Source organism: Plecotus auritus, assembly GCF_963455305.1.
Source record: "Plecotus auritus genome assembly, chromosome: 2".
NCBI classification, from domain to species: Eukaryota; Metazoa; Chordata; class Mammalia; order Chiroptera; family Vespertilionidae; genus Plecotus; species Plecotus auritus.
The window spans coordinates 49,160,558-49,184,364 of record NC_137771.1 but is presented as its reverse complement, the minus strand read 5'-3'; the positions used below and the strand labels follow the sequence as shown (position 1 = coordinate 49,184,364).

At 38.2% G+C, this 23,807-nt stretch overlaps 1 protein-coding gene across 15 annotated transcripts in view; it reads right to left on the bottom strand.

Moving 5' to 3' along the window:
- Positions 1–23,807, bottom strand: part of SGIP1 (SH3GL interacting endocytic adaptor 1) — a 211,138-nt gene that overhangs the window by 83,796 nt on the left and 103,535 nt on the right. For 10 of the 15 annotated variants that reach the window (XR_013959841.1, XM_080654272.1, XM_080654267.1 and 7 more), the window contains exons 3-7: positions 19,711–19,735; positions 16,747–16,818; positions 12,885–12,941; positions 9,518–9,572; positions 8,415–8,590 (exon numbers count right to left, since the gene is read on the bottom strand). Coding sequence is in view for 14 of the 15 variants with exons in the window: in XM_080654272.1 (XP_080510398.1) it covers positions 8,415–8,590; positions 9,518–9,572; positions 12,885–12,941; positions 16,747–16,818; positions 19,711–19,735 (385 nt within the window). In the remaining variant the exon portion in view is untranslated. The remainder of the gene's footprint in view (positions 1–8,414; positions 8,591–9,517; positions 9,573–12,884; positions 12,942–16,746; positions 16,819–19,710; positions 19,736–23,807) is intronic. The other 5 variants (XM_080654276.1, XM_080654269.1, XM_080654270.1 and 2 more) reach the window with 2 other exon arrangements.

The following is a 23,807-nucleotide window of genomic DNA, read 5'->3' as shown; positions in this document are numbered from 1 at the left end:
GCATTTTGCAACATACACTCATGTCATCTTTACATTATCCTGAGAAGGTAGAAATTTTTGTTCTCATACAGATTTAGGATCTGAGGCTCTAAGTTAAGAAACTTTGGATAATTGACATACAGATATTAAGATACAGACTCAAAAGCTGTGTTTTTCCTGTTTTACAATGTGCTTCAAGGAAATATTCTTTTCCTTGGTCCCCTTGCTGTATCCCCAACCTGTCCATAAACCAAAGAGCCTCCCACAGAGACTCTTAGGCTAGAAAACACAGTATAGTATTAAAGCTCAGAGGGATCTTAAAGGTAAATGAATCATAGATCCTTACTTTGATGATGAGAAAACATACTGTGTGTTTAACTTGGCAGAAAGGAGGCTGTTGCTGGAGTCCTGGCCCTTGAACCTTCAGCAGCCTCTTGATCTTTCTGAGTTAGTTTCTTCTTTAAAATGGGGTGATCCCTATCTCTCTGCCTGCTTAATAGTGTGACTGCTCATTCCATCTTTCTGATCATGATGGCATTTACAAAATGTAAACCATTATTAAAATGAATCATTGATATAAAAATGCTTGCTGATTGACCAGGGGAACTGAAATATATGAGTCACATAAAGATGAGGTGTTATTCCTTAACACTTTAAGGTTCATGGAGTCTTAATATGAAACAAAAGCATTTTCATAAACTAGACATCATATATGACACAGGAGCAATTAGTCCTGACTGACTGGTTAGCTCAGCCTTGCTGTCGTCACATGGAACAACACATGACATACCATAGAAAGGCGTGTATGTGGATTGACTGGGAAGAAAGCTTGGGAGGTGGGCTCCAAGCTGGGATCATGGGCCCTTTAGGCACCATTGGAGTGACAACTTTCAAAGGGTTGTGAATACTCAGAAATTATGTGTAAGATGTCTTAGATGAGCTAATGAGATGTTTATTTTTCCTCCGGAAAAAGAGCCAATAGCTTTTATCAAAAGTAGTGTTACATAGTGGTTAAGAGTTCCGAGTTAGAAACTGGACCTTCTGAGTTTAAATCTCTCAGCAGCTTCGCTTACTAGCTATGACACCTTGGGTGAGCTAATTCATCCTATGCCTCGATTTTCTCATCTGCAAAATGAGGATAATATATAGTCCCTATCTCATAGGGTTGTGGTGAAGATAAATGAGTTACTGTATGTGAAGCATCTGACATTCAGTCAGCACACTAATTTTCACAGCTGCTTATAGTTATGGACAACTTACTTTTTTTCATGGGCATTTTTATTTTATTTTATTTTATTTTATTTTATTTATGGATGACTTCTTAAGGTGAGTGAGCAGTGATTCTTGGCTCACCAAATAACAAAAGTAATTCAATCAATGGCAGCACATGAGAAAAGGATCTTGCAATAAGAATTAAGCCATAGCAGCCGAAACCAGTTTGGCTCAGTGGATAGAGCGTCGGCCTGCGGACTGAGGGGTCCCGGGTTCGATTCCGGTCAAGGGCATGTACCTTGGTTGCGGGCACATCCCCAGTAGGAGGTGTGCAGGAGGCAGCTGATCGATGTTTCTCTCTCATCGATGTTTCTAACTCTCTATCCCTCTCCCTTCCTCTCTGTAAAATATCAATAAAATATATTAAAAAAAAATAATTAAGCCATAGCATTTATCTTCTCATTTCCACGAAAGCTACTGGAGCCACAGATTTTAAGGGGCTTGGTAAGCAAAACATATGGCCAAAGATGTGGCAGAGATAGGACTCCCTGGGGTTCTAGGAGAAATGGAGATGTCCATATTGGACAGCCGGGGAGGCCTGACGAAGCCAGGAGACTGAAATGGAAGCCAGAGGTGAAGCTGAGCACAGAAAACCACATTTTCTGTCAGGAAATTGAAGTGAAGGCAGGCAGGGGTTTGGACCACCAGGGGAATTTCAGCTTCTCTGTGTTGCTAGCAACATTGTTATATGTTGTTTTCTGATAAATTTCTAGCAGTATTTAACAAGAAGGTTGGACAAAGTCTATCCAATTTCTGATGTTAGCTCTCAGTATCTGCCACATGGAAGGTGCTTCCGAAATATTTGGTGAATTGACTTGAAGGAAGGGGGTTGAGAAATGATGTCAATTCTCCATGAAATAAATTTAGTGGTGGGGAGAGGAGACACAATAGAGGATCCCATTGTGAATGTTAGCCTTCAATAGAGTCTCCATATTTGTTTAGGGGATTTTGATTTTACTCAAAACAATTTAGGAGCACTTCTGGAATTACCTCCCAGACCAGTTCCTAGGCATTACAAAAAAAAGTTCTTTTATTAATTTTCCCAGTTTCATGCTCAGGGTAATTACTAATCTTGGCTCTAAATGACTTTTGGCTATTTGGTTTTCCTGACTTATCACTATTAATGATATTCTTTCAAATGTGCCTTTAGGCTTTGCAGATAATTCTAACGTCAACAATAAAATAATCTCTGTTATGAGATCTATATATATTCATTCAATCTTTGCAATAGCCCTATGAAGTAGGTATGACAATTATCTTGATTTATAGATGAAGAAACAAAGGCATCGATTTTATAAGGTGCCCAAGGCAAACCATTTAAGAGGTAGAGCCTAGTTATTTGAGTAATTGTGGCATTATAGAAACAAGTGTCTATTTCCATCTCCTTCATATTACCTTAAATGGAATTGCATTCAATTCTATGTTGAATTCTCATTTTGTTTTTATAAGGGCATATTTCTTATAGTTCAATCTTACACCATTATTTTATTTAGTCCCTTTCAGAAACCACTTTTACTTTTTTAGAACAAAGCCATTCTTGATAGGTGTAATGGAGATCTGCTTCTACCCTGAATGTAGGGAGAGTGGTACAAAGAGAAGCAGACAGCATTACTCATCTCATAGCTCAGTTTCTATTTCCTTCTTTAGGGGGAATGAATGTCCTTTACGTTGCATTTACAGAAAGAATTGGACATCCCCACAACCACCTTGTAGGTCAGGTAGGTGTTTATTATTCCCAGTTTAGACATGAAGATTCTGAGACTCAAATAGGTTTAAGAAACTTTTCTAAGCAGTACTGTTCGAAAGAGGTTGAGTTCAGGTCTATCAGATTCCAACATCTTTCCCACGATATGCCAGTTTTTCAGCAGATAAATACAAAGTTTCTATTTGTGTTTAAAGAAATATCAATTCCAAATATCCAGTATGCAAAACAAATAAAACAAAACCAAAAACCTGGCATAAAAGTAGTTCATCTAAAAGGTCAATCAGATTTGGCTCAGAATTAAAGTCCAAGATGGGCAAGAGAGCCAAACATCTTTAACTGCATTCAAGCTTTGACATGAGTATTATAATCCAGACAGGAAAACACAGACTGCTTTCAGGACAGGAGATGGGAAATGGGGAAGCAAAGCCATAACTCTCAATAAGGGCAAAAGTTAAAAAAATATATATATTAGTGTGATGGTTAATGTTATTTGTGAACTTGACTAACCATGGGGTACTCAGACTAAACATCATTTCTGTGTGCGTCTGTGAGCGTATTTCCTAATGAGATTAGCATTTGAATTAGTATACACCCAATGTGGGTGAGCATTATCCAATCTATTGAGGGCCTGAATACTAGTAGAACAAAAGGCAGAGAGAAAGGAGGGATTCACCTCGTTTCCTATCTCACTGTTTGAGATGGGCCATCTCATCTTCTGTCCTCAGACTGGGATTTACACCACCAGTCCCCTGGTTCTCAGGCTTTTCGACTCAGACTGAATTACACCACCAGCTTTCCTGGGTCTCTTGTTGACAGACAGCATATTGTGGGACTGCTCAGCCTCCATATCTGTGTGAGCCAATTTCTGACAACAAATCTCTCGATATATGTACACATATATACATATATGCCGTTTGTTCTGTTTCTCTGAAAAATCATAACCTAACCAGTAATGATGAAATGAACAATTTCAAAGCACCAATTATGGATCAAGTACTGTTGCTAGGATTTTCTGTATGCTCTGTTCATTCAGTCATTTACTGAGTAACTATCTGAATGCCTAGTGTATGCCATGCAGTGTGCTAAGCTAAGCTCGGGGACAAAAAGTCAAATAAGATTTGACCCTGCCAGAGACTGAAAGTAATCTGCACAAAAATTCCATAAGGATTGTTATTGTTCTCACTTCGTGGAAGAGGAATAGAGGCTCAGAGCAATTCTGGGGCTTATCTAAGGTTACACAGATAGAACATGGCAGACCCGGGTCTGAATCCATGTGTTATGCTCTTTCTTTACTACACAGCTGCTTTCTATTAACCCCAAATTCTAGAACAAATTATTTTAGCAGATGGCCATAACACACTTTGAAAAGAAGGTGGTAATCTTAAGTGCCAGTGCAAAGAAGTAGTCAAACGAAATGGCAAGCTAAACCCATCACTCTCTCTCTGGTCTGGCAAAGCTGTAGAAATTCCATGTATCTCAGTTTTGATCATCACTGGTCTGAACAAAATGGGAATATGTGGCCAGGATAGGGCACAGTTGGGTGAAACATCGTATGGTGAATGAGGGAGGCTGGAGTGTGTTATCAATAGATAGCTATAAAACTCTATGGTAGTAACATATCACAGTGCTCTGTCTTTGGCCTGGTCCCATTCATATATTTGTTCACTCACTCACACACACACACACACACACACAAGAATTTATTGAATGGCGATGAAATATAAAGGCTCTATGCCAGATACGGGGGGCTTCTGGGGGAACACCAAAATGTGCCATGTAGATTTTTCTTCAGAAGGGCTTCTCATACTAGCTGTTGAGAGTGCTACTGTATGACAGCTTTCAACTGTTCACACTTCAGGCTCTGCCTCAGCTGCAGAGAGCAACCTGGTCCAAGGTCACGCCCCTTTCTTAGCCTGCCCATATCAAAGTACTGATTGATGTGACAGTATGAGGGTTATTCATCTCAGCTCAGCTTAACTTCTCCCTATGCCCATGGTGTTGTAAACAAGGTCACTCCTTAATAAACTTTAATCCTGCACATTAAACTTAAACTTGGAGTTGGAATCAGTCTGTTTCATGGAAAGCCCATTGATAAAATAAGGTGCTTTGTACTTTGTTCATCCTCTAAAGAGCACAACTACAACCAAAGACAAAAAGTTACATGGAGACAGCATTTTGGATTTAATAATTTTCTCTCAAAAGTAAAACAGCCTGCCTCAAAAAACACTAAACTCTGTAAGACAGAGGGAACATTATTACTCTTGGAAGAGTCTTTATCATCCAAAAACATTGGTATTTTAATTAAATTTGTTTTTGTTCATCCTGCTGCTAGCTATCATATAGCATGCAGCACTGGTATTTAGATATTAGTGATTAGAAATTTGTAAAAGAAAACTTCCTAGATTCTGGGAATAATCTGAAGGTAAATAGAAAAGTAATTCCATTTCCTCATGAATTTCAAAAGCAATATGAAATTATTTAAGACACAGTGGCAGAAACTGTCACTGTCTACACCAGTATCCAATATCTAAAAGCTCATTTGTCCTTTAGTAAAAATTTGTCAATTTTAGCTTGTTACATGGCTATCTAGCCAAAGACTACATTTCCCAGACTCCCTTTCAGCTAATGTGGCCAAGTGACTAAAATATGTACAATGAGATCTGAGTGGTGGTTATGGGTGCAACTTCTGGTTGAAGGCTTAAAGGAAACCACTTGCCTTTTATTTTCTATTTCCTCCATCCCAAGGTTGGAACATGGAGGTGATTGATGGTGGTAAGGCAGCAGCACCCTAGAAAAGTGGAGCAATAATACAAAAAGTCCCTGGGTTCTTGAATGATCCCTGGAGTAGGACTTTATTACCTATCTGGACTATCTACCAACTTTGACTTTTACATGGGAGAGAAATAAATCATATATTTTGTTTAAGTTATTATCATTTTGGTCTCTGTTAAAACAGCTCTACCAATATTCTAACTTATACAGAAGCCAAATCAACAACTAAAACCTGGGTGATGTTCAGTCTTTGCCTTAGCAGCATGCTATTTTACCAGGAAACTGCAACATAAGAATAGAAATTAACTTCCTTTATCTATGAGTTTATCTTAAAATTCCTCAAAAGAAATAGAAATCAGAAATCCAACATAAGCCATTGTTATGAATAGCTTACCATTAGGAATTTCTTCTATTTCTAATAGTGTAATGATGGATGCTTTTGTAGCATAAGAACCATAGACTAAATGAAATATTCTGATGTATCATTAACTGTATAGGTTCTATTTCTCTTTTTACACCAGAATTAAGTGTAGATATATAAATGTTCTGATTGTTTTGGTGGAAACATTTCAAGTTGTACAAATTATTTGCCATTTTTATCATGGTACTAAGTGAATTACAGAAGGTTACCTATCTGTTTTTGGGGATAATGTACTGGATATGTGAAATATAGGTACATATGGATTATCTAGATGTGAATATGGATTCTAAAGCCAAGAAAATGTTTCAGTTACAATGTCCCTTTATACTTACGTATATCCAGAAACATGCTTAACTTTTCCTAAAGTAGCAGTAACAGCTCACTCTCCTATACTAAATATAAAAAGTCACAGATATTTGCAAATCATAATAGTGGCAGAGCCAGGTTCTCACATTAGAGGGAACGAGCTGGAGGTGCAGGGGTGGTGGTGGTAAGGGGACCCGAGGGTCTTTTGATTTGTGGTATTGCCGCTATGCAGAAACAGTCTACCTCTGTGATTACTTTTTTTCAGTGTCTCCATTTTGTTTTTACACTGCTTTCCCTAACATCTTTCATCAGAGTCCTAACCACATCCTGCCAATATATCACCTTTAAAATAGGTGTTGGGAGGGCTCAGAGGAAGCAGCTCCTCTTCTTGCTGAATCCTCAACAGCATTTCTGTTTGGAGGAATAACCAGCAGATGATTGGGGGTTACATATTGTTCCTGATAAAGGGCATTTCTTCTTTCATAGATTCAACTAGCTTTCAGCAAATATCTACCATGTGTCTGGCTATTCTGGTAAGTTTTCTTTCATGTAAATTTGTTCATTTAATCCTGTGAACTTATCTTTTGCACTTATCTCAGGAAGCCTCCAAATGCCCAGTAAGTTTATTACAACCCACAGAGAAGAGGATATAAACTGGTTTCAGGAAATACATTTTTATAATTAATAAAAAAAGATTCAGTAAGAAATGATTTGAAAGATGTCAACTGAAAAGTGAAAACGTGTGCATTTAAAATGCTCCCATTACTAGAAATCACTAGTATTACAGACCAATATGTAAGTTAAAATCTGTATCTTCCATGCAGAAGGGATAAAAAGCTAATATACTTCATGCCTCCTTTTTCTAAGTTAACATATGAGTATATGATTAAAAATGACCTGAAACATCACTTGCTGTGGTTGATTACTATTAGAAATCATTTTAGCTGTTACTAACAGTAGTGAAAAAGTTCATTATAAGCACTAAGCACTGAAGAAGGTGTCACCAGAGACTTTATTCATCCCAGGTAGGTATCTATCAAAGGAGAGATGATGACAACTCCTTTGGAAAGGTTAGCTGAGATACTTCCAGAAGCATCTCAAAAGAGGTTCAACATTTATTAACTACTTGTTTAGGGGGAATGATGTAGGGAGATCACATCTCGCTGAAGAAGATGCCAAGAACATATTAGTTGCTAGTTTGAGAGCCTTCAGCTGCTCTTCATAGCTATTTTTAGAAAGCAATTGTATCATTTATCAAACACCACAGAGAAAATACTGTAAATGTTGGAACTTAAGAATTCAACAACTAAAGAAATTAAATAGATGGGAATTGGAGGAAGTATAAATTGTGGGAAAAAAATACCAATTTGAATAATACAAATAAGACATACCTGTTTTTGAGGTGTCTAAAAGATAAGAGTACTGAAGACAATTTGATAATAAAATATAATAAAGATTATGAGTTTTAAAATAATTTTAGACAGTATTAGACTAATAAATTTTTGAAGCATAACAATGAGATATTTTTAAAGAAAATTAATTTTCTTGGTTTTCTTCCCAGGAGTTTCTACGTGCTCTATCATAAAAATAGATAGTAAGATATGTTTTAAATAAATATCATTATTAGTAAGTATGTAAATTTTATATTGTTTTCAATTGCTGCAGAAGTAAGTTTGGATAATGTGTTTTTTTCTTCTTTTGAAAAATGCTTGCAGGAAAGTAAGTAAAAAGGAAATGTGGCCCTATGATTTTTTACTATTTTGAAAAGCACAAGAAATGCAATATAAAATGAGCATAACTTTCAAAAGCCAGAAAGAGCTGTTTAAGGTTTCTAGAGTTCATAAAATGGTGACCATAGGCAGCCTTCAGCTTAAGAAGTTTCTGCTCTACTTAATGCTCATGGGCAGAACACAGCTCTCTGTCCAACCTCACCCAAAGCTTGACATAAAAACCACTCACCACTGGTGATGGGGAAAGTGCAATGTTGCCTATCGATGCCTTCAGTTCATCTACAGTTGCAGCGTTCTTAAGAATGTCTTTAGATTGCAATGGCTTAATCTTGATATTAAATTTCTTGTGTGATTCTTCTTCCTCTTCTGATTCACTTGAAGAATAAAAGTGCTTTCCTTTGGTAGGTAGGACACAGTTAAAGATACATAACTCTTTACTGGGAGGCAATGATGAGTATAAAACAAGAGTGATTGGCAAAAGTATCCTTAAGATGGTAGAACATCAAAGCAAAACAAACAAATAAAAGAATAAGTCAGGCTCTAGCTGGTTTGGCTCAGTGGATAGAGCGTCTCCCTGAAAACTGAAGGGTCCCGGGTTTGAACAGTTGCAGGCTCCCGAGCATCACTGAGGGTGCATGCAGGAAGCAACCAATCGATGTCTCTCTCACATTGATGTTTCTCTCTCTCCCTCCTTTCCACTCTTTCTGAAAATCAATGGAAAAATGTCCTCAGGTGAGGATTAACAAAATAAATAAATAAGAATAAAAAGAGTAAATCAGGAAAGGGTTAGAATTTATTCATCTTTCCTTGGAACAAGATTAAGGATGGTGAATTTCAAGGAGCAATAGTTATAATGTCCTACATTTTTGCTGCAGTTGGCCATTTGGTGTGTCACTCTCAGTACACACACTGCTGAACCTTCTACGGAGAGAGGAAATCATTTTAATGGACGATTTGTGATGTTTTAAGTGCTTCAGCGTGTGACCTGTTCTGCCCAGAGGTGATTTGTGGGGAGAGCACAAGTAACAGATATTTGCCAGTCATGATAAATAACACTGTCACATCAGGCTTCAGCAGACAACCCAGTATCCATAATGTGCACAATTGTTTCTCAGCATATTTCTCTCTTTCTCCTCTTTCTCTCTTCTATGAATAGACCGAGGCAAAATGCCTGCTTGTTGGTGATCAGGCTGTTCTCTGTGCTGTTTATTCATCTCTAATATTATGGACAACAGGGCTTGGGAAGCTGGGGTTATTTCAACACCTTTTCAAAACCTTAATTTATAATACTGTTTTATGAGAAAAAATTAAAAATAAAGAAAGAAAGGATATAGCCAGGTTCCTCGGGTCTGATGCTGTAGCCTTCTTCATCCAGTTCGGGTGAGTTCTATAAAATACAAGTGAACATAATACAATGACTATCCTGACAATAATCAAGGAATTATTCATTTTCCTTCTAGAGCATTCTACTTAAGGATATAAACATGTCCCTTATTTTTGGAGGTCAGGATTTTAACTTTTGGAAGTGAATGCTGGGCAGTATATATAGATATAGATATAGATATAGATATAGATATAGATATAGATATATAGATATATATATAGATATTTACTCAAGGAAATGTGGGGAGTCTTTCTATTGGGAAAACAAAGTAGGAGTCAACAACTGTCAATGAAAGGAAACATTCAGAGAGAATTTACCATGCATTTCCTGTAAGCCAAGGACTTTGCTAAGCAACATGAAGGGATATAAAACAAAAATTACTTGTTCTTTGGAAAATTGAAATGTATTTGGTAGGCAGAAAATAAAAACAAAAATACAAAATACAAAACACAAGACATCAGTGATAGGAGTTTGAAGGAAGAGGAAATTAGTGAGGTTTGAAAGAATCAGGGATCTGCATGTGCCTTTTGGGATAGAGGTGGGTACAGAAGGGACTCACTGGTGAGGAAGAGTCTGTAATGAGACCTCCAAGGCTGAAACAGATAACCTTATTCAGATAACATGACTGGAAAGGAAGCTGTACAGTGAGAGGCAATGGGAAATAGGACCACGGGTGGCCAACATGCTGGGGGAAGAGTTCATACTTGATATAGTTACTGCAGCTTCTCATTTAGGGGAGGGCATGCCGGAAGCAGCATCTTAAGATGTCTGGGAATCACACTTCAGGATAGAATTGGCAAGGAAGAAAATGGAGAAAAAAAAACACGAATTCAAAATACTTGCATCATGCCAATAAGATGTGCTGATAATATAGACAAAGTTGGTGGTGGTGGGAAGGGATGAATCAAGGACATTTGGAAGGACAAACTGCTAGTCTTATTAACAGATTTGTCATAGGAGGAAAAGGAGAGGGAAGGTTCAGGAAAACGCCAGGATTTCTACCCTCAAATCCTGGGAGACTGCTGGTACTCCTGGCTGAACTAATTGTAACAGCAGACAACTAATATTTTTAGGAAAAAGACAGGAAAGAGAAAAGACAGTTTGCATGATTAGAATTAGTTATCATATTTTAGTTCCTATTATAAAGTAAGTACTATGACCTACACTTTATTTCATTGAACCTTCATAACAATCATATGTGGAATTATTCTATTTACCAAGAAGGAAACTAAGAGAAATCAGATGCCATTACTCAAGGAACCCACACAGCAAATGGCAGAACCACTGGTTGATCCCAGGTATTTGAGACTATATCCTACACTGTAGAGGGGAAGAAGGTGAAGAGGAGTTCAATAATGACTCTTTTGAAGTTGAGGTAATAGGCCTGGAAGTCAGAGAGAACAGAGCTGGAGAGAGATTTTGGAGTCACTGAAACAATGAAAGTGCCATGACCATGGGGAGAGAAGATGGCCTTGAATGCATTCTGTCTTTCTTCATTACTCAGCTTTCTTTCTTTTTTCTTTTTAAATTAAAGTATATTAAGATCACTTCCCTGTTAAAAATGTGTCTGTGGCTTCTCACTGCACTCAGAATAAAAGCCCATGCCCAGCTGGTGTGACTCAGTGGTTGAGCGTTGACCAATGCACCAAGAAGTTACCAGTTCAATTCCCAGTCAGGCACATGCCCAAGTTGCAGGCTCGATCCCCGGTAGGGGACTTGCAGGAGGCAGCTGATCAATGTTTACCTTTCTCTCTCATCATTGATGTTTCTATCTCTCTCCCTCTCCCTTCCTCTCTCTCTAATATCAATAAAAACATATTTTTTTATTTTATTTTTTTAAAGCGCAGTGTCTCTGTGTAGCCCACAAGCCCCGGCATGACCTGGCTCGGGATCTTCTCTCTAGCCTAAGGTTTGAGATTCTTTTCTGATCCCCCTCAGCCACAAGGCCTTCTTCCTATTATATGGTAAGTACTATGACCCATGGTTAACTTATGATTTGAATGCTGCAAGTTTTGTTTTTGTTTTTTCCCATTTCAGGGTCCTTATAAATTATCTGCCTGAAATTACCTTTTTTTAAAAAAAAATATTTTTATTGATTTCAGAAAGGAAGGGAGAGGGAGAGAGAAATAGAAACATCAATCATGAGAGAGAATCATTGATCGGCTGCCTCCTGCATGCCCCACACTGAGGATCAAGCCTGAAACCCGGGCATGTGCCCTGACTGGGAATTGAACCATGACCTCCTGGTTCATAGGTCAATGTTCAACCACTGAGTCACGCTGGTCAGATTGCCTGGAATTATCTTTCCTCAAATGTTTATCCAGTTAACCTTAATTTATACTTTAGTGTAGGAGTAGGGACCTTTTTTTCTGCCAAGGACCATTTGGATATTTATAATATCATTTGAGGGCCACACAAAATTATCAACTTAAAAATTAGCCTGCTATATTTGGTCAAACATTTAATTAACTCACCCCTAATGCCTTGGAAAGGCCAGACTAAATTATTTGGTGGGCCTTAGAAGGCCTGCGGCTGGATGTTCCCCACCCCTGCTTTAGGGCTTCCCTTTATTAAAGGTCAAATTCTCCCTAAGGCTGTCTCTGCTCTTATCCTCTCCCTGCCAGAAGCAAGATGATAAAATGTATTAAGAATAAAACCCTTCTCATTACTTAGAGAAAGTTGTATCTAATGTATAATTATAATAGCAATTCCTGTGTGGCCTTATTAGTTTTTATGACTAACAACATTTGAGGAAAATTATGCTTCAATTAAGCACTTGCATGTTGACCAGGGACAACACTGGAGTTTAGGATTTGTGTGTTGGATGTGAGGGGGTAGTGCTTGATGAGTAATTTGGTTTTTTAATTATCATACTTGTTTATTTAGATATCACATTCATGCATATTTAAGAATCCTAGAAAATATAACAAGTCTTTCTAGGTAAAAAGAATTTTTAAAAATCACCTTTTCTTAATATCTCATATCTTCCCTTACAGCACTATTTTGAGCAAATAATTAGTTTATTGAATCCTTGCAATAATGTTGTAAAGTAGCTACTGATTTAATTTTTGCTGGACAGCAAATTACTATCCCAAAGCCACATACAGCTGACTTGTGGAGAGGCTAGGTCTTGAACCCATATCTAACAGCCTTTACTGCTCTTAGCCTGTCTACCATGTTAATCGTGCCAGGTACTTTCTGATGAGATGGCATGTTTCACTTAATTCTATGTCATATTTTAAATACAAGAATGCTTCAACTCATTTTCAAGTTCTGAAATACTTAGTAAAGAAAAAAACATTTTCTGATACTCACGTATCTTTCCCAATCAATTTCTGCATAAAATCCATTTGGCGCCCCATTGCTTTTCTTCTGTAATACATGTGAAAATAAATTTAGAAGAGAAACATTTGAATGAAACAAAAAAGCAATAAAGAATACTTAACTCTCATCTTTATTTAACAAGAGCCATCAATACCCAGGACTGGAAAGACAAATCAGAGCAGCGTATGAAGCAGCCACATTAGTGTAACCAAGTGGTAAACTGAGTTGCCGTGACACTGCCTACCAGAGCTTCCGTACTTATTGTACAAAAGACTGTAGAATACCTAAGCACAGAATATTCACTACTAACTGTTCAAATTTTATTCAATTACTAAAAAATTAGAAGCATCTACATTATAATTTAATTCTCTATACCTTCAGGGGATAAAAACATATATATATATATATATATATATATATATATATATATATATGTATTTAAATGGAAACATTTTGACTTCCATGTTGCTCTCATATACAATCAGTTCCAACAATATCCAAAGAGTAATCATCCAAGTCGTTAACTAATTTTTTAGCTTTTCTGATACTAACTTATTTTTTTCCTAACCATCCCTTGATAGACTATAAAGGAAATCAGCTTCAAATTTGTTAATTCAGCTCCTAGGTATTAAAAATGGTGTTGATATTCTTTACAAGTGGCTTTAAAAAACAAATTATTAAAATAGAATAATAGAATTCATCATGGATTTTTCTGTCATCCATGTGTCCTATGCCTCTAGGAACACACATCATTGCAATATGAATGGATACCAGCATTACTCTCTCTATATTATTTGTAAGTTCTATTTTGACTCCTAGTACAACCATAATATATGGCCACAAGCACTTGAGCAAGGATGTGGCCTTATCCAAAGAGAAATTACTAGGATTCTCTACTTTTTATGAGCAGAAGACAAAAACACAAATCAAATTGGGGATGGAGGGTTCAATTCAACAGCATTCGGGTATTTAGCACATAGAGCAATGGTATGTCACTGGGCACAAGCAGATCTCAGAACAACACAAATTAAACGGTGACATGTGAGGCTTGAAGACAGAACCTCTAATTTTGCAATCACAAATGAAGGCGAGTTGAACCACAATGTGAACAGTTAACACTCAAATTGACAAATAGGTGGGAGAAGTAAGCTTTTCATGTTTGCATGTTTGCATGTAGGACCACTAGAAAACCAAATTAGAGGTAACCATCATTATTGATTAATACTTACTGAATGTTGCCTGGGCACTCTAAGAGCCCACAATAGCTTAGTAAGGGCGAACACGTAAGGAATAGATAATATGTTCAAGTCCTCTCTCTTCCTTAGGTACTGTCACTGCACTAGAATTTACAAATGCAAGAACTATGCCAATGTTTTCACTGACCAGAACCCAAGAACATAGGCCCTGTGCCCCTCTTCCTTTTTCCTGCTCCTAAAAATATTATATACTCAGACTACATCATTTTAACTTTTCCACATAATTGCCTTCATTGAATTAGTGCTTCACTGATATTCTTTCTACTTTGAGCAAAGGTTGTTCTAAAAACCTATCACATCAACTCTGCACCTGTATAAGCTACAAAGCTATTGTTGAGGACATGGTTCATTAAATTATATGCCAGCTAATAATAAAAAAATCTCTTCCATGGGGAATGGGCACTGTTCCTCTTTTCTTTTTGTCATGTTTGCTTTCTTTTTTAATTCGTACTTTACCAATCTGTTTGCATATGCCTTCTTTGCAAAATTCTCCAAATCCTTCTTAGAAAGCACATATAATAAATTTAATATACAAACTTAACTTTAGTAATAATGGGAATAAAATGATCAAAGTTGATCCGAAAGAACTAAACTCATGAATTTTATGATCAGTATAATACTACCATTGATAGACCTTTTAGTCATTAAACAATTCTTTAATACATAGGATTGTTATCTAAAAACTGATGAGATTAGTTAAATTACTGAGTTCAAAATTTTCAGTTCTATAGTTTGCCTCTATGATAATTTCATTTCTATTACCAATGCTTTTCTATCACCAATCCCAGTTTCTATGGAAACCAATGGAAGATTGAGATGAAAAGAAAGCAAAACCTATAAATTTTTTTCTTTTAAAATAGGAACATTTTAATCACAAATACTATACATAAACAAAAAATCATAACAATACATTCTTTTGGGAAGATATGCAACACACACACACACACACACACACACACACACACACACACAGCTTTATTAGAGGAATTTGGCCTCATTCATGCTAGTGAATTCTTACAAATATATTTGGTTTCGCAAATGGAAATTATCAAGTTACTGGTAAAGATTCTTCTGGTAAACCCCAAGAAATAAATAATTCTCTTGGTTTAACCACTTAAGCAAGTGCAGCTCATAGTGGTAATAAATGAAGGTAATGGCTCTATTGATTTTCAATTGTAAAATATTGTAGAAGCAAGGAAGAAGATAAGTGGGGAAATATCATTTAAAAACTAGTTTTAATACAAGCAATAATGCGGATTAACTATTAACCAGTTAATAATATGGATTAATTATTAACCGTTTAAAATGCAGATTAACTGTTAACTGGTTAATAATGCAGATTAACAATTAACTGGTTAATAATGCGGACTAACAATTAACCAGTTAATAGTGTGGATTAACTATTATCCGGTTAATAATGCAGATTTTGTAATCCAAAGAAAACACAATAATTTCAAGAGAAACATCAAAAGTGCTTTATTCAAAGTAATGTCCATCGCTAGCTACACATTTCCCCCATCTTTCAGGTAATTTGTGGATACCGTCCCAATAGAACTTTTCTTGACATACGAAGTTTTGAAGCTTGCTGTCAATACAATAAAATAGCATAATATCAAATTGCATATATATAATCTCAACATATGTGTAACTCCATCTATTGAAAAAAATCTGCATTATTAACCGGTACACCTAGTAAATATTATCTTTTTGCCACTGAGATGGACTTGACTCATTTTGCAAATAATTCTGTAGGACAGCACTGTCCAATAGAACTGTCTGTGAAGATGGAAAGGTTCTAGATGTGTGCTGTCCAATATCGTAGCCACCAGCCACAAGTGGCTCTGGAATACTGGAGATGTGGCAGTGTGAGAAACTGAATTGTAAATAGGCTACCATATTGAACAACACTGCTGTAGTTGTTCCCTCACCTGGGCCAAGATCAGCATCCCTGACTCAACATCCTTTGCTCAAGGACAGTGTTCCCACAAGCCAAGGTCCTGCCAAATTCCTAATGTTACTGAGATAATGCTTTTCCTAAAATATTATTACTCAATTTGTATGCCATGCTTATACTGGAGCCAAAGATTTCTTATAAATAAATTCCTTTTAAAATCTGAATACCTTTCCTTTGTCTCAGATAAAGGAAACATATTTTTTTTGCCTTGTCACTCTTTTAAAAAAATATGCTTTTATTGATTTTTAGAGAGAGAGAAAGGGAGAAGGAGAATAGAGAAACATGGATCAGCTGCCTCCTATATGCATCCCGACCGGGAATCAAGCCCGCATGTGCCCTGACGAGGAATGGAACTGGCAACCTTTTGGTGCACAGGACCATGCTCGACCGACCAAGTGAGCCACACCAGCCAGGGCATTCTGTTCACTCTTTAAAAGTATATTCAGACATCAGCATATAGAATCTACATGGTTGATTTAAACATTGGCCCCACATTTTCAAAAAATAATGTGGAAATAACTAAAAAAGATTCTTCTTAATTGGAGTAAATAAATGCTACTCTTTTTTTCAAGTTTCAGATTGGGATTTTACTTACTGTTTCTACAACCCCTTGGAAATTTTAAACTAAAATCTGTTTCCTTACCGAAACTTTTTTTCCTCCTTCACGTGCACTCTCTGCTTTGTTATTGTAGGGTGGTTCATGTGGGCTGGGCTGCTGGAATTGATTGTTTTCATGTAGAAAAAGTTGTTAAAGGATCTGTTTGTTCTTTAAGACACATATAAAGAATCACATGGAGTCAGCAAACATACCATAGAAGAAACAATTTCTAGGCCAAATTGTAGGGCCTACCAATCTTGGCAGGGTTCCTTCAACAAAGAGCAGACTTTGGGGCCCATAATGAGGCTCTATTCAGCAGGCCCGTGTAGCTAGGTCAGGAGAAGAGAGAAGAGGAAGAAACATCCCAGGCAGGAGAGACTGTGGATCTAATCCTCATTCAGCCAGTACTTAATTTACAGGTAGAGAACAGACACCAGGACACACTAAGACGGAACAGAAATGGCTAAATATCTAATCAAAGTATGAAAATCTAGCTGTATTATACTTTACCCTGGACCTAAGCCTTCCTGAGGGTCATCAATACATATAGCACACACAGTTGACAGCTCCAAGCTGGGCCTTTCCTGTACACCTGATTGGGATGAGCAGAGACGATGCCCTCAGGCCATGTGTAGGTAGAAATCTGAACTGTTTAGAAAAAAGTTGAAGTGTAGCCTGCATGATTAGAGTTTGTCTCTGGGTTAGAATGCATTGTAACACACAGATGCCGGAAATCTCAGACACCAGGACAGACAGTTCTGCAGGGGACAGGTACATTCGGCCACGTGGGGAGCAAGACAAGCCCACTTTCCTACATGAAACCTTGCCACAAAGCCTCTGAATATTAGACTGCAAAAACATTGTCACCAGAGATGGGCTTCACTGGATTTTGAGGAACTGAAATAAGCTCAAATTAAGCCTATTGTGTAGCCCTGTGTTGACAAGCCATTTATAAGCAGGCACCATCACCTATAGTTTATAGAACTACACCAGTGAAACCATAAATTTCCACTTCAGACGCCCAAAGACAATAATTTGGAAGCTAACTCAGCCACATAAAAGTGGACTGGGTCCACAGATGCAAGGTCTTAATCAATCTGAATTTGAAAGAAAATCAGGTTGAGGCCTCTAAGGACCGGATGCAAACAGAAACTTGGGACCCCTATGGCCCTGGTATGATAAGGAGTTTTCAAATTCGGTGACCACAGTTAGTGGGGAAACTTGGGTAACATTTCCAAATAGTACAACTAGCAGCTTGAACAACCTATGAAGCTGCGCATCCTGTTTCAGAGAACATGTATTTATTTAGAATGTAGCCTTTTTTCAAATGGGTCTGTATTATTTCCTGAGAAATCGAAATGGAATAATTTCCCTTTCCTAATAATCAGGGAGACTTATGGTATTTCCAATGAAGAAACAAAGAGGGCACAGGTACTAATAAGTAACTTTATATGGCTTGGAATGGTGGTGGTACAGGAGCACTCAGGGAACTCCAGTACAAAGCCCTGAGCTGGAGTGGACAAGTTCACAGAATCATGGCCAGGCTCATTAATGCAGCCTGACACATAGTTGCCCATGCCATGCCAGTGCCAGGCACCTGGGTGCATATTCCACCAGAGATTTAAACTGGTGGTCCCTGGAAGAGCAGAGAACACTGAGGTAGCCATGGGGCCTCACAAACAATGAGCGGGTGGGTGGGAGGGACTTTCGAAAAAGGAAAAAGGACAAGACTGAGGGTGGCAGAGGGAAAGAAGCAAGAAACAGCAATCCAGCCTGGGAGCAGTAGGGAGAGAAAGCAGAGAACATCTAACAGAGCCTTGCAGGGGCCAGAATGGAGGGGACAAGAGAACCCAGGGAGGGGACCCAAACAGCAGCAAAGAGAAGACACAGTAGCAGAGAGAGAGAGAGAGAGAGAGAGTACCTGAGAGAGAGTTAACGAGAGGGCTCTGAGCCAGAAGCAAGAGGTGAGGAGAAGCTGAGTCTTCTGGGTCTTTTTTTTCCCCTGCTGAATAGAGCCTTGATTATAGTGTTACCCAATGTCTGGTAAATTTCAGTCTATTCCCTTAACATTTCATGGCTAGAACTACATGAATGCAAAAGGCATCCCAAAGCTAAGAACCTTGAGTCAAATGTGGGCGATAAACTCCTGCTATAACTGCAATTAACACCCCAATGTAGGTATATTATAAAGGGTGATTTTTCAAAAAAATTATTTTTAACCACCAGGTTTATTTTCTTTCCCACTCCAGCCCAATGAGCCTAATGTGAGTCAATTCCCCCTCCCCCCAGTAACAGCTGTTCTTTTGAACCTTATGAATAGGCATCTGATTTAGATTTGAAAGAAATCATTTTAGAAGTGGGTGCAGACTCCCATAAGCACAACTCAGATAAATCCAAGCCAAGGCACCACAGACTTCTTTAAAAATCAAGAAATCTGGTGACCAGCAAGGAGTCAGAGTTACTGTTAAATCTAAACCCAGTGGATGCATTTTCCTCCTTCAGACTGTAAATTCAGGCATAAGTGGTTTCAAGACCATTCCCTGCTTGTGAACTTAATATAGAAAATGTATCTGCAGCTGAACTACAAAAGGGGAAAAGTTTCTTTCAATTTTATTGGATCTCAGCTCCATTATGACTTTGTGGCCTCTGTTAGAGAAAAACATTCTCACATAACGAGCTTTTATATCATTAAGTTGGAAATGAAATAACAGTTGATGGTAGCAGCCCCTGCAGGAACTGTCTGTTTTGTGACCCACCATACTGATGACTAGTTTGCTGGCCTAATCTGGGGCAGGGTTTTAGGTGAATACAATAAATAAGTTTAACTTGAGTAAGACTGCATGGATGTCCCATGCAATTCCTACAGAATATTATAACAGTGAGAGGTCTGAAAAGCCATTTAAGCTACTTTTTCCCTATAGAAAAAAAAAAGAAATGGGGCTTTAAGAAATTTAAACATAGCATATATTGAAGTGCAAACCTACTAAAAATGATCATTTAAATACTTACAATTCCATCTCTATCTGGTGAACCTCTGTAACAAAAAGAAATTTGTAGCTATTAGGAAAATGAATCATTCTCGCTACATAGACTAAAGTATAACAAGAAACATTAACCACCTCTCTCCCCCTCTCCCCAGTTCTCACCCCACTAAATCCGTATAATGCAAACTAAATCAAAGCAAATTGGTCCAGTGGTATTTGAGTGTGGGGAGTGTGTATGTGTATGTGGGAGTGAATTTCCCATTAAAAGCTGAAGTCCAAAAGGCACCAAGTTGCTGCAGCAGTTTTGGTCCCCTTTGAAGAGGAGAGAGAGCTCATTAAGTGTCTGTCCCAGTCTATGGCTCCATTTAAAACTAGCTCAGGGAATGTAAACCAACAGGTTCTCTCTCATCTTCTCTCTGGGAGTGGTCTTGAATTCCCCCATAAGAAGGAACTACTATGGTATTGTTCAACTTACTTTGAGAATCTGTATTTTCTTTCATATTCCTCTATTTACTGCTCCAGTGATTATAGGAAAGCAGGAAAGGGAGGGCAATGTTTCCTCAGGGCTCACTCTGATGACTCAGGGGAGTTCACCATGGTAGCACTGTGTGTGCCACAGTGCTCAGGAGTAAGGGCTGTAGAACAGGACACTTCTGAGTGCCCAGACTCTACCACTTGTTAGTTCCGTAACCACTGTAAGCCAGCTTAGATCAAATAATGTATACAAAGAGTTAATAACAGTCCCTGATACATAGCAAGTATTCAAAAATGTGGGCTATAATTTTTTCCTCTTACATAATGTCTCTTCACTAGGAACACAAGACTGTCCACAGCAGCCACATTAGACTTTGTAGCAATAGAGGAAGTGCAAACGGTTGTGCAAAATCATATCATTATTTTGAAAAACTGAACTGGAGGAGCCAGAGGAAGAAGCAAGAGGGTGGTCACTGTATCTCTTCCTTTTTTAATTCACTCGGCAAAGAGTTTTAAAAAGTTACCCTATAAAACACCGAATTATGCTTAGATGGGGACCTGCATTATTTGGAAGAAAACCTTAAGTACTTGAGGTGGACTGTGAAATCTTGAGGAGTTTGGTGTGGTTGGAACTGTTCTTTAGAAGGTGGGACAAGGTAATGAAATTATTTATTGTTTCATAGGGTAGGGCAGAGTTAGTGGGACATCTCATGAGCTCCAAGATGAGACTCCCCTTCACCACCTCCATCTAAATTAGCAGAATATTTTTACTTGGATTGCAAAACACTTGATGGAGGGTCATCATTTTTCATAACCAGTCTGTGCCCATGTGGATATAGGGGCTAGAAGCAGAGAGGATGCTGATATTGCAAGACCATGGGAGTTGACAGAAATCTTAGGGTCCTTGGCCATTCCCTGGCTATGGGAATTAGTTGGTTTAAAGAAATTTCTTCTAAATTAGAAGGACAGGAAGAGTCTTAGCTCATTAAACTTATAATTCATTGAACAAATAGTGAGTGCTTACAATCGGCCAGGCACTAGGCTAGGATCTGGGGATAAAAACATGAAGCCATGCTCATCGCAGAAAGAATGAGACAGGCAACTAAATCCAGTGAGATATCATGGCCATAATCAGCTCAGGTGCACAAGAAAGTACAGAGAAAAACTACCAACTCACACTCATCCAAACCAGCTTTTCTTTTTAGAACTATATACTGCAAAAAATAAAAATGAAAAAGAGCATTTCTTACTAGAATTTTAGCTTCTGCTAAAGGAATTAAGAGGTGATTGTGTCAACTTTTGCATAGGATATATCCACAGGCACTGATCCTTGTGCGGATGTCTTGGGGGCAGGAAGTAATAGATATAAAGAAAACAATCTCTGGAGATAGGTCTGGCTGTAGTGCTGCCCATGATTGGTCCAGATACAATGGCATTCTATAGAGCATCTTACAGAGGCCACTTGATGATCTGAATATTGCAGCTATAGGGATGACATTTCAGAAATTTTAATCAGCAAAACTGTAATTGTATATAGCAGCATTGGTGTCCTCTTCTGATCCTTTGGTCTTATCCAGTGATGGAAATGGGGCTGGTGCTTCTTAGGGTGGTGACAGTAAGTATGGTGGTTAAGAGCACTGGCTCTAGGGCCAGACTGCTTGGGTTCAATCAACCTATATTTCCTGCATAATCTTGGGCAAGTTACTTCATCCTCTTGTGTCTCAGTTTCCTCATCTACAAAATGGCCACGATAATAGCATATACACATACCCCACAGGACAATTAGAGGATTCCATGAGTTTATAGAAGTGAAGAGCCCAAAATAGTGCCCAGAACATAGTAAATACTCATTAAATGTCATCTAGAATACACTTACTATATAATATGACCTCGGATGGGGAGTAGAGAGATTAGCAGCCTCAGACCCTTGAAGTTCTCAGTTCGCTTCCTAACCATCTTATGAAATTTCATATTTTATTTTTAAGTGATTTTTTAAAAATTTAATAGCAGACCCATTATATTTACTGACTTCTATTTAAAAACTAATCATCTACCATGGATCCTTTGCCTCTGGTTTAAAAAGTGCCAGTTACCACTGCCTTTTTTCTGTTACCCTTTTATTGATCTTGATTATAATTTTGCCCATCTATTCTTTTTCTTCTGGGTAATAAAAGCCCAGGTGCTTGATTCTGGACAAGAATACTAGTTTCAAGTCTTATTTTCTGGGTAACCTTCAGCAACTTAATCCCTTTTGGCATTGATTTCTCACCTCTAAAATTGAGATATGACTTCTAACCTTACTGAATTACTGTGAGGATTAATAGGGATATCAATGCATACAACAGACTCTGCACAGGGCCAGCCACTTAGCACAGCCTCTTTCCTTTTCTCTCTCTACCAGGCACTGTGATGATTATTAAATCGGGAAGCTCTGGTCCTAACCCCACTCTATTACTAAGGAGGTTCAATCAGCTGAAGTTGGGGCTGGTGGTACACCCTGAGGCAACTGCAACAACCGTGAAAACAGTTGGCATCAACTAAGTTTCAATGATGGCAGATTAACATAAGCATTACCTATAGCTGAAGGGATAGCAAATTCCCAGAGCATTTGGCCAACCTTTTGTGAGAATGATGTATGACCTGATTACAGACAGGGGCTCATGAAGAGCAAAGGCTGACACTGAACTGTTGGTCTTCTGACCATCACTGCCACTAGGACCAATTTATGGCTAATTTGCTATCACATAAGTATTTTGGGGTGCTCCAGTGATAAGTTAAGGAGACATGCTTGGGGTTCTACAAGCACATGTCTCATCAAAGTACCCAGATAGATATTGGGCACCTATCAAAGCCATGAGGAAAAATTCCTTACTTTCATACCTTTGGAAATGGTGATGGAAGAACAGAGCATTGGTCGCATGCAAATTAGCTCTGCCTGCTCTGGGGAGGTTGTTTGATCTCTTTTCCCTTTTGAGGGAAATTTTTCCTTTTTAATTTTCTTCACAAACCAGAGATTATGTACAGTCAGTTGCAGACACTGTCTTCAAAGAAAAATAGATTTGATTTCTGCTAATGATGTTCTCCTGAGATGTGTGTGTCTAATGATGCCCCACACACCCCATGGCACATTATAGGTGACAAGAGATGTTGCTGACAGGCTGACTGGTACAGTGTCTGGCTCTTTTGGTAACTTCGATTCCATGTAGTATAAACTGAGGCCAAGGAAAGGAAAAGCATATTCCTGAGGCTGTGGGAATGCTGGCAACACTGGAAGCAGAGCCCAGGTCTGCAGGCTCCAGTGACAGAACCGTCATCTATTTTGGAGGTTGTTTAGAAAAGGGCAGTTTCTTAAGAAACAAGAGTAATTATGTAGTCCTCAAAAAATATTCCTGGGGAGAGATCAACCAAAGGACTTGTATGCATGCATATAAGCATAACCAATGGACACAGACACCAGGGGGTGAGGGCATGTGCTGGGGGAGGGGTATGGGGGTATGGGGGTATGGGGGGGGGATAAGGACATATATGTAATACCTTAATCAATAAAAAAATATTCCTAATTCAATAATTTTGAACAGGGGTGAGGAATGTCTGGTGCTCGGGCCGTGTAAGGCCCACAAAATCATTTAGTCTGGCCCTGCCAAGGCA